The sequence below is a fragment of the Gadus morhua genome, chromosome 14 (assembly GCF_902167405.1).
Source record: "Gadus morhua chromosome 14, gadMor3.0, whole genome shotgun sequence".
Classification (NCBI taxonomy): Eukaryota; Metazoa; Chordata; class Actinopteri; order Gadiformes; family Gadidae; genus Gadus; species Gadus morhua.
Genome location: NC_044061.1, coordinates 8,593,195 through 8,604,882, shown reverse-complemented (window position 1 = coordinate 8,604,882; position 11,688 = coordinate 8,593,195). Strand labels below are relative to the sequence as shown.

The following is an 11,688-nucleotide window of genomic DNA, read 5'->3' as shown; positions in this document are numbered from 1 at the left end:
TCCCCCCCCCCCCCCCCCCCCCCCCCCCACCCTGCACCTCCTCCTCTCTCGTCTCCACCCCCTCCTCCCCCTCTCCGTTGCACCTCCTCCTTCCTCTCATCCAATCTCCCTGATAAAATAATAAGAAACAAGGCAGCGAGGGGAAGCACAGCGACGGCGTGTCCCACTCGGGAGCCGCCGAGGCCAGAACAAAAGACCGCCTGTTTCCAGAGGGCCGTTACCCAGGCTGCAGAGGATGTGGCGAACAATAGGCTGCATGGACGTAACGCCCCGCTCCCACCGTCAGCCAGGGCCGCGCAGGAAACACAAGACCCGCCGCCGCCGCCACGCCGACACTTGTCTCTCACAGTTTTTCGTTTTCGATCGACGCGTATCGTTCGACAGGGCCCGGAAAGGGAAAGCGCAGGTCGCCTCCAGGTCCCCCAGTCTCACGGACGTGTGGAGCCTTTTATGAGAGGGGGGGTTAACACTGAACTCTCCGGTTCACCGAGAAGGAGTTCAAAAGAAGTGGGAGGAGGAGGAGGTCAGGGAACATACAATCCACTTCGCTGAGGCTGCCCAGACATTAACAAACTGATCGATTTTCTCGGTTGCTCCAATATGGGGCTGAAGAGTGAGGATTGTTGGAGAGGGGGGGAATGTGCGGTTGAAGTTCTTGTTCTTTGCAGAAGTTTGCACAGTCTATATATATGTTTATATATGTATAACTACACTCTACTGAGTGATAATTTGAACCCACACAGCAATTATTATTTTTTCAGTTTTGTGACGTTGTCTGGTTAGCCTTCGCAATTACATAAAACCACAAAAAAACTCTGAAAGGCTCTTCCTTTAAAGTGAGACTCCCCCTCTGTCACGCTCTCACGCCATAGACCTGGTCCTCTTAATTAGGGGAACTTCAGTGGAATTCCCTCAGGTGCTAACTTTGCTTATGAGCAGGCACGGTGGAGTCGTCTACCTCAAACGCATTGCCAGTTTCGAGTCTGCGTATTACTGTAACGGTGGCAATAATAATGGCTTACTTCCCGGGAATTACATGAAACGTTTTAAGAACCCTCAAGGAACCTTGTTGTAGTCACATTTGCTTTAGTTTAGTTCGATTATTGTAAAAAAAGTCGGCGTAACATTTTCTTAGGAATCTGGGTTATGTTTTCTGGAGACGGTTCTTTACTGTTGAAGCTGTTAAACTTTGATATGGTTCCATCGAGTCTGACCTCGTTCATATCAGCTGCTAAGCATCCCCCAACCCCCTGCGTGCGTGTGAGGGATAACAAATTACATTGCGCAGCAACACATAATATTTGTCCCAGTAATTACGGGTTCACGTGCAGCTTTACATGTGGTGAATGCCATGACAAAACAAACACAGCTTTGTGTTTTGTCCGATCGGTCTACTTCAGCGTAGCTCCTCAATTAGCCCTTCCTAGAGAGACCGTATCAGTTCAGAGGAGTTAAGGATCAAAACGTTCTTCTCAGCAATACCGTGGTTGTCATTTGAAAAATTCAAGACCGTTATCAAGGAGACAAACAGGGGAGGGAGCAGAGGAGGCTTTGAACGGCCTGCCTTCTTGCTCCCGGGAATCTGCATCATCGATTCACAGGAAGTCTTGCTGCAAAGGGCAATTGATTTTAAACAAGTCACGGTTGAGTAACACTACAAGACACTTACATTGTGCCTCGTTGCAGGCTCCTCATTTGAGCATGCTGGCCGGCCTCGTGCTTCGAATGAAAGTATCCCCAAATTGCATTTTGGCCTTCCCATAGGGCTATTATCATACAAGGGTCCTTAAGTGAAACACGTGGTTGGTCGACAGCTGTTTGAGCCCCCCCTCATATGGGAAGCTCTAGAAAACACCTTTTGAGAAACAAGTCACTCCATATCTGGGCGAAATGACAAAGACCTTGACGATCACTGCGGACAAAGTAGACGAACCGGCTCAATGCTGAGACTGGGACAAAAGCTGAGAGAATAGGACATGTGATCAACATGTGGTCCACCAGAAGCTCTGGAGGAAGCAGGACAGGCGACCTCTCCCGCAGCATCTGCCCATGATAATGAACATGGAGTAGGAGGGGGGGGGGGGGGGGGCTGGAGGTGTGGGTGGTGGTGCCTGCACCCGTGTGCGGGCGGATGTGTGTGTGGGTGAGGCGACGTGTCAGGGGTTGGTGTGGGGGGAGGGTGGGAGACAGTGAGTTAAGGCCCAATCCCATTTCTACCCCTTACCCCTCCCCCTTGTTTTGAAGGGGGAAGGGGAAGGGGGTGAGGGGTAGAAATGGGATTGGGCCTAAATCACCTCACCCCACTTGTTCTTGTCTGACCGACTTGCTGGCCTTTTGGCCTACAGGGTTAGGGGGTGGAGCAGGAGTGTGTAGGGTGGGAGAGAGGGGGGTCACTGAGCATTGTTAAGGTCATCAGTCATTCCCAAGACTGGTGGAATTCATTCCCAAGACTGGTGGAATTCATTCCTATGCTTCCAAATGCAATTAAGTGGAGAGCTCCACTCGTGTGGGATCCTAAAGGCTCTTATATAATTTAAATAAGCTACCTGAGACACAGACGTTTTTGCAACCTCACAGTAGTTGTTCATCCAAAATCTGCCTAGCGTGATCCCCAGTATCGCGATCAGATGCAGGCCCCCCTCGATTCCCTGAATAGTTAAGTTGAAAGGCAGGCAATAAATATTTCATTATCCATGGTCAGTTGGGCCCTTTAAGTGCCAAGTCCTTTGTGGGAGCAGATTTCTGCGCTGCGAGTTTCCTTGTGTGGCTCTCGGGAGGTTTGCTACAGGCCTTTGTTGTGGGCTAGGGAGGCTGAGAACAAGAGAGGAGGGGTGTTTGTTGTGGTGGACCCAGCATGGGCCAAGCTGGGTTCACAACTAGACCTGTCACCGGATAATGCACTGGCTAATACCAGGAAGTGTTATAGGGCACAGCGTTCAACAGGGGAATTTTGTAACAGCTGGTCTATAGTGTGTGCCTGTGAAACAGTTCCTATATACCCAACACATGCATATATGTGTTTAATGTCAAGCATATTATATCAATGCGGCATATATCACAAACAGGGAAGTTCGATATGCTTTCCCATGAAGGAAATGAAATACAAAATTAGGGTTAGACCATAAGGAAGAAGATATCTTAAAACTGTTGACTCACGCGTCAATAAGGAGATCTGATATCAAATGTTAGGTGTTAGCTTGTTGAAGCATAATATTCACATTGGGAATCTCATTGTATATAGTTTGTTGGTGTTGGACCTCATAAAGACTGTGTTTGTTAAGCAAAAAAAAAGAAAAAAAAGCTCAACAACACTGTCAGCATGTGTTGGCAATTCTCACACAATCCTACACTGTCTTTCATCTGTCAGACATGGCACAGATAAATACTCCAATGTTCTTTTTTAAGTTGCTTTTTTAAGGTTGCTTGATGACATGCTCAAGCAGTCCTTTTGAATTCAATGCCAGTTCTCTCTGATAGTAATGTTCCGCTGGCGTCCAAAAGGCACAGCCAAACATTGCTTCCCACGCAGGCTTCAGTGCACTGGCCCGATACACAAACACCACAAATCATCAGATGTGTGTTGATTCTATTTTATTTGGGCTTCAGAACCGCGTTCACTTATACTAATAGCATGCAAGTTGACCTCTTGTAAGCAAATTTAACTAATGAGCGATAAGAGAAAAAGATGAGAAAATGACCGTTGTGAGTTTTTAAGCGCTCACATTGTTTCAACCGAGACACTGTAACCAAAGTGTGGAAAGATAATTCCCCTGTAGGGGAGGCACACTTTCGATTAGCATAGCCATGCTCTGTACGATCTCAAGGTTGCGTTTGAATGAGTTTTTTGTAGTTTTTACGACCTTGAAGATCTTAAACTTTTAACAGCTTAATTCCTATGTGACGACCCTTTTCTCAAGCGTACTTTAAACTATCAGTGTGGAGTGGGTTTTTTATTTTCTAGATTAATTTTCTTCTTTAGGGTATTTGAGCTTTGCTTCCAAGTAGGGCCCGACCAATATTGATTTTTGAGTGCCGATGCCGATTATTTTCAGAGAAAAATTACGATTACGATTTAATCGGCCGATTAAAAAAACAAAAAAAAACAAAAACAAATAAATCGTCGTTTTTGATACCTTAGATATACTTTAAACACATTTGATGAATATGTGAATTGAATGCAGAACCTTTGAGTGTTTTAGAATACATTTACAGTCAAAAATGAGTGTAATGTAAAATAAATAACTAACTCCCAATGTGCTGCGCTTGTGAGCAGTGACTAACACGTGCGTGCTGAGCAGTATGGTCTCATCGTTAGTCTACAGTATAACAAATTAGCATGGCCTGGGACCTAAAGAAAAACAGGCACAACATGCTCAAACAACGCGTCTTGTGTACATTGGTGAGGTGAGCGCGCAGCTGCCTGAGCGAGCGTGCTTTCATGTTGTACGGTAAAATTCGATCTCCTCTTTTTTACTCCAACTAAAGTTGTTAGTTGGCAAGGCGAGTAGGAGCGCAATCTGCAGGATACTAAGCGCAATAACATTAAAAAAAAATAAATAAAAAATAAACGTTTGTAATCGGCGTCTTTTTGGCCGATGCCGATTATTTTCAAAAAGGCTATAATCGGCCGATTAAATCGGCAGGCTGATGAATCGGTCGGGCCCTACTTCCAAGGTTCTTCGTGCAATGAATTCCCTTTTGTATTATTTTTAATTAAAGAATAATGTTTATTTTCTTCACAAACAGATTAGAAAGGCGTGGGGTCTTATGTTATTATATGTGGGGAAACAAGAGCTGTGTATGGATGTATTTAAATGCAAATGGGAGCAATAAGATCTATATTGTGAACCATTGTGGTCTAGTGCACGAGTATTCAACATTTCTAATGAGACAAAAGCGATTCCAACAGGACAACTGGTTGAGTTTCACAACCAAAAAGACCCTTTCTGAACCAGTTAAACATCACGCAAATTGACCCGAACCTTTGCCTGTAAAGTTCTGTTTTGTGTCCTCTTCAAACCTTCTGTTCTTGTTCTGGTGGGTTGGGTGGAATTTTATTGTTTTTTCTCCAATCAGAGAGTTCTTTATAAAAGGTCCTTCAGTGTAAAAGCCCCAGTGCCAGCTGTTCCTTGTGCTTTCACGACGGTTTTAAAGTCACAAACAGGGGGAGACCCACATTGCTTTGACAGATGTGTAGGTGTTGTCGGATTAATGACGCCCAACAGGCCCAGCAGGGGACTGGTGTTTACAGTGAGGGTTCTTTGTTTATCTCTTCCCTGACCCTTTCTGGCTTTCACTGTGAAGCACAAATATGATTTTATAGGTGGGTTGGTTATACGTGCCAAAGTTTCATACGACAATATGTCTCGATTTGTAACGCTGTATAATCTTTTCATGAGAAGTATGATTTATTTGTTGTGTATCTTCTGAACATCATTTAAACTTTCATTTCAGGGAAATGGGTAAAAAGCAGACTTTTTTTTGTCATTCGCAGGTAAACAGCCTGAAAACAGATGTTACAGATAGTGAGCAGAACTGCTAGAGAGAGAGAGAGAGAGAGAGAGAGAGAGAGAGAGAGAGAGAGAGAGAGAGAGAGAGAGAGAGAGAGAGAGAGAGAGAGAGAGAGAGAGAGAGAGAGAGAGAGAGAGAGAGAGAGAGAGAGAGAGAGAGAGAGAGAGAGAGAGAGAGAGAGAGAGAGAGAGAGAGAGAGAGAGAGAGAAACATAGGTCCTGTTCACGGCTGGCAATGTCATGCATTTTCGTTGATCCAATCATAAGTACTGGACAGTTTTAAGTTTATCAGTTCACACCTGTCATTAGAACTAGTCTCCCCCTGCGTCTCAAGTGAGCAATTGTGATCGGATCTCCCTTACCAGTTATATTTGCAAATAAACACGTACATCGCTTCCAATTGCAAGGACCAAATGCATTGTTAAATTTAACCGTCCAGGGGCAGCAATGCACTTTCATGTGCCTAGGCTGCCGGGAATGATAAAGAAGAAGAAGAAATCCAAACAATTCAGAGTCTATTCCTTGCAAACCAAATAGTCCAAGATGTTTAGCACACTCTTGATATATCTCTATGTGTTTTTCAAAATGTTCCGATGTCGTGGACAATGCCAGCTCACGCGGTTTGATGATTTTGATTCAAGTTTAATTGATGCCGTCGGCTAAAATGAGTATTTGCAGAGCTCAAAGAATAAGGCCATATGCGGCCAAACCATCTCCGCATGTGATCTGATCGGTTAACCCCGACCCTCAGAGCATCTGGGGTGCATTCACACCTGCACTAAGCTGTCCACTTATAGGATCGGATCCGCCCAGCTGTGTGTTAATGCCAGGTGTGAACAGCGCCGTAGGGAGAGAGGGTATAGCGAGAGGTAGAGGTATAAAGAAAGGTAAATACTAGAGAGATGAAGGTATAGAGAGAAACAAGTAGAGAGAGAGTTAGAGAAAGAGAGTGCGAGAGTGATAGGTATTGGTAAAGGTGAAGAGGGAGAGGGTGAGAGAGAGGCATAGAGAGAGAGGTAGAGAGAGCGATAGGTAAAGCTGTAGAGGGAGAGAGGAAGAGGGAGAGAGAGAGTTAAAGAAGGAGAAGCAGGGCTTGCGCTTGCTGTGTGCTGTCCAGAGTGGGCCTGCAGGTGACGACATGTGCAGCAGACTGATAAGAGCATAAAGTCCACATCTCTGTGGTCGAGACGAGCGCGGGAGGCACATCCCTTTCTACTGTTACTCCAGAAGAAGGGAGCGAGTGAAGGGAGGGAACTCAGAGAGGTTAGGGGGAGCAGGAGGAGTGACTCCTGCTGGGTTTGTGTTTCACTTCTCTCTTTCCCTGACCTACATCACACGCCTTATCGACTGTGAGCATCTGCTCAGATTCACTACATGCTCTAAGAGCTGGTTTCATGTGGGCTTGCTCCCCTTTTAGGTTAATGTGAAATATGTGTGTGTGTTTGTGTGTTTCTTTTTATTCATGTTTGTGTGTGTGTGTGTGTGTGTGTGTGTGTGTGTGTGTGTGTGTGTGTGTGTGTGTGTGTCCATGTGCCTTAATTTATTGCCATGCATGTCTGTGATTAAGATAGGTATGTGTGCGTGTCTGTTTGCATGGATAGAATGTGTGTTTGTGTGTGTGTGTGTGTGTGGGTGCGCGTGTATGTGCGTCTGTGTGTGTACGTCTATCCAAAAGGATAGTATGTGTGGGAGTTGTGTATATATGTGTGCGCGCGTGTGTGTGTGTGTGTGTGTGTGTGTGTGTGTGTGTGTGTGTGTGTGTGTGTGTGTGTGTGTGTGTGTGTGTGTGTGTGTGTGTGTGTGAGGTGTACCAGCTCCCGCTCTGCTCCAGTGGGTCTGCCAGGGGATGGTACAGATCCCTCAGCGGAGCAGCCATTAAAAACACCACCTTACCGGGGGAGATTTATTTAAAGTTACACAACAGCATAACGTCAACACGTGTGGCATGTGTGTGTGTGTCAGGGATGGAAATTAACACCCGCCACACGCCATTTGCGGGTGGATTTGTATGGTGGCGGGTGAATTGTGTCACTTCACCCGCCACTGTGTCGGGTAATACTTTCCCGTCAGGTCCGATCAAATTTGCATACTTAATACATTCGTCATACGGCGCTGCACAGTTCCACAACCATTACCGTCAACATCCGGCCCCCTTCTTCTTCTACGCCTCTCTTGCTGAACTGCGACTGTCAACATCCGGGATAATATTCGTTCGTTCAGTCGAGTTTCCGGTAGCACTAACTCCACTGAGTCTGACTGACTCAGCTGAGAACCGTGCAATGGCGTCCATTCCATGATGCGATTTACCGCTACCGGAAACCAGGCTGAATGAACATACGATTCGTGAACGACTCCTCCCAGTTCAGTCGAGTTTCCGGTAGCACTGAGTCTGACTGACTCAGCTGAGAACCGTGCAATGGCGTGCATTCCATGATGCGATTCACCGCTGTTCGTTCAGCCTGGTTTCCGGTAGCGTTAAATCGCATCATGGAATGCAAGCCATTGCGCGGTTCTCAGCTGAGTCAGTCAGACTCAGTGGAGTTAGTGCTGCCGGAAACTCGTTTGTTCGTTCAGTCCAGTTTCCGGTGATTCGAATGGTGAACGAGACGAACGAACGAACGAGAGAACCGGTTCGGTTCGTTCGTCCTAAAGACTCGTTCATTCGAACCGGTTCACGGACGAACGAGCCAACACTAGTCCATGGTAACATTTGTGTAACCAACGAGAGAGGTATGATCAGTTAAGCATGACGAAGGAGTAGTGTATGGAAGTAGAATATTCAGTGCTTAGAATTCAGTGGCTTTTTATTTTCGAAATCCGATGGCACAGATTTACTTCCATAGAAGTGACTCAAACATTTTGTGGTTGAGAGGGCTTTTCAGTTTCCACCATAGGTTTCTACAGGAAGAAATCTGTGTGGGGGTGGGGGAATCTAGAGCGGTTCTCCACATGAAGAAATATTCAGTATCTATTGTCGTACCAAATGGATATGTTCAACAAATAAACAAGGAATAGAAAGCTACTTACAATAGGGTTAGGCTACATCAATTTCCCCTGATGGCAGCAATATTCCACTTACAGCTGGAATTCACCGGTACATCAAAACCACGTGTCTTCTTTAGATTTCAGTTCCCTTTATTTATTCACACAGTTCAGCAGCGGCATTCATTCAGAATCAGAGCCCACATTAAAGCTGCACTTAGGGCGATTATCACTACCCAGAAGAAAAGTAGATGCGCTATAAATGGTTTTGTATATAGCAGTCAGGAACATGGGCATAGTTGTGGAAGTGCTGGTGTTAGAAATAAAAAGTTGACTGGAATTAAAGTGCTGCACATCGACTGTACAAATGCAGATTATTCATCAGAAGAATTTTAATCAGAAATCGAATAGGCTAATAAAGTCTGAATTGTGAGATAAAATTCAGCATTCTGATAATAATGTCAGAATACTTGGAAAAAATCCGAATTCTGATAATTAAATCCAGCATTAAAGGTTCATTTAAGAAGGTTCTCACGTCATTTGTCGCCTGGTTGCGGTGTCGAGTTTTTTTTTTAAAGTAGTTCACTAGTCGTAGCGCGCAATAATTTGCAGTGTCAGAATTCTGAGAATTTAGTCAGCATTCAGATTTCTCAAATTCTCTGACACTGCAACTTAAAGCGCTACTACTAGCAAACTACTTTCAACGTGACTGGAGAGAACTTCCTTAAATTAACCTTTAATGCTAGATTTGCATGAACGCTAATGTGTGAATTAGTTTGGTTCTCTTTCATGGAAGTCGGAAGTGGGAGATTCCTTATTTTTTTACCATTATTGTTTTATAGGGATAAACATTAACAAATTTCTCCTGCAGGCGATTGATAAAGTTCTATCTAGACTATTGAACAGAAAGAAACACTTTGTCGTACTTTCCACACTACCACCGCATACTGAATGCCACAGATATAATTTCAGCATTGGACTGAATGCCACATAAATATATAATTATGTTTTTGCACGTTTGCAACGTTTACAATTTCAGGGTATAAAGTTCAAGTATATGCCTCTACTTGTATTGCTTAAGCCAATAGCCTTTTGAGGCAGTGTTTTTTCTGAATATTAGTGTTAAGGGCCAATAATGCTTACTATTATATGTTAGCCACCATGTCTGTGGACATATTTGTATGCAGTCACATGTAAATATAAAAAAACAAATTGACTTATGATGGTGTAGCCATGCATGTTGTTTTATTGTTAATATGTCAATTTGTTTTTTATTGATACTTTGTATCGATGAATTATCCCCAAACTTGTCATCGTAACACCTTTGAAATAAACATGACTTAACATGGCAGATACCTGTGTATTGTTTATCATATGCGGTAAGAGTGTAACATTTTCAACTCAGTTCCTTGGTAGCGCCTACTTACAGCAAAAATCACTTCTGATGGAAAAAAAGATGCGTATGAAAAACACTTTTCTTATATATTGTTACTATTATATTGTTTAAAATGTACGCATATATTGAAAATATATATAGCGTATAAAAAGTGGCTGTGTCTCATAAGTGTGTGTGTGTTTGTTCATAAGAGTGTGTGTGTGTGTCGTTCTGAATGTCTGTGTGGCATATGTTTTTCCATCTGCATGTGGGCATAATGCTGTGTGTGAGGGGGGGGGGGGGGGGGGGGGGGCTGAGTTGCTTTATTGAACAGAGCAGGCAGGTCGGGGTGGGGTTAACCGCCACATTGTCCAGTCCTCGACTCTAAATCAGGAAAATATATGAGATATACAAACACACGAAAACATAACACAGTCTTTGTTAATATCTGACTTCGACAGTGAGTTGACGAGGCATGGCCGGGGAAACTTTGGACTCTCCTCAGTGCCAACAACGTGTGTGTGTGTGTGTGTTTCCAGAGCATGATTTGCACACAAGTCAGTTGGAGTTTGTCCTGTTTCTGTATGATGAACTGCCAGAGAGGAGCAACGATTAAAGATACACAAGTCCAATCTGTTGTCAGTTAAATAACAGAAACACTGCAGGTTAGCCAGAGTGTGAACCGGGGCTGGGTGATAAATATTCCACATAATATTATATAATATTATAACTATGGGGAATTTCAAACTATTTCTTAAAAATATACACAAAAAGCTTATCATTTTAAAAAAACATTCAAAACAGATCGTCATCCCATTGAAGTATATGGAGGCGTAAAGCATGGTCTAAATCTTTCTCTCTGACGTTTCAAATGTCATATTTAGATTTTAAGGATATATCTTTTCTGATTTTAACCTCGATTTAAATAAATTCCATTGAATGATGACCATGCGTGTGGGCGTGCATTCGTGTGTTTGTCCTGTGTAGCTCGACTGGTCCCTGCAGGGTATTCTCCTGGCAAAGTGAAGGGTTTGATTCTCAGTGGGGCCTCCCTTGCTAAGAAACGTAGGCTCTAACCCTTCATTGCGTGAGGCTTCGTATCGAAGCGCCCAATGCATGACGTTTAGAAATGGGCAGAATGGGACTATAACATATCCTTGCTCTCTGTGTTCCTCTCCCCTTTAGTTCATCAAGATCCCGGCCCCTGCTGCTGAGACTGCCGAGACCCTGCGTCTCTTCTCCTTCTACCTGTCCAGCGACAGCAAGGACCAGCCGCAGGCCAGCTTTGACTGCATCCACCAATATGTGTCCAGGTACTGCCGTCTCATCCACAGCTAAAGCAATTTAGCCGCTAGTCCACAAACAGCTCTCACAGGTGAGGGGGAGAATAATCACAATTGAGAGTCACCACAAATATAATATATAAAGTCCCCAGCACGGGAAAACTGCTGAACGGAGATCAGAGTAGGTATGTCAGAATAAAGGACTGCGCCTTTAAGATGAACACACTTTTTGTTAAATGCGCTATATTTGTTTTGGGATTGATATGAAATTTGTAGAATAGATGTTGTAAGAATGTGTGTGTGACGGCAGGTGTAGACACTTGATAAGTGAACTTCAGCTATGAGGACTTGAGCAATGAATGCATAATACACATTCACCCCAGAATGTCGAACCTGCCATGGACAGGATTATCAAAAGCCCAACAATCTATTTTGTAAGCAAAATATATCTTATGACATTTAACTTTCTAGTCATTGAATCGATCGGTAAAATCTATATATTTTTGGGACACCAAGAATCACTCAGTTGTGAAATGGT

General features: G+C 44.0%; 1 protein-coding gene across 1 annotated transcript in view; it reads left to right on the top strand.

Moving 5' to 3' along the window:
- LOC115558703 (RNA polymerase II elongation factor ELL) overlaps positions 1–11,688 on the top strand; it is a 37,379-nt gene that overhangs the window by 8,546 nt on the left and 17,145 nt on the right. Inside the window, exon 3 of the mRNA XM_030377079.1 lies at positions 11,053–11,180. Coding sequence (XP_030232939.1) covers positions 11,053–11,180 — 128 coding nt within the window. The remainder of the gene's footprint in view (positions 1–11,052; positions 11,181–11,688) is intronic.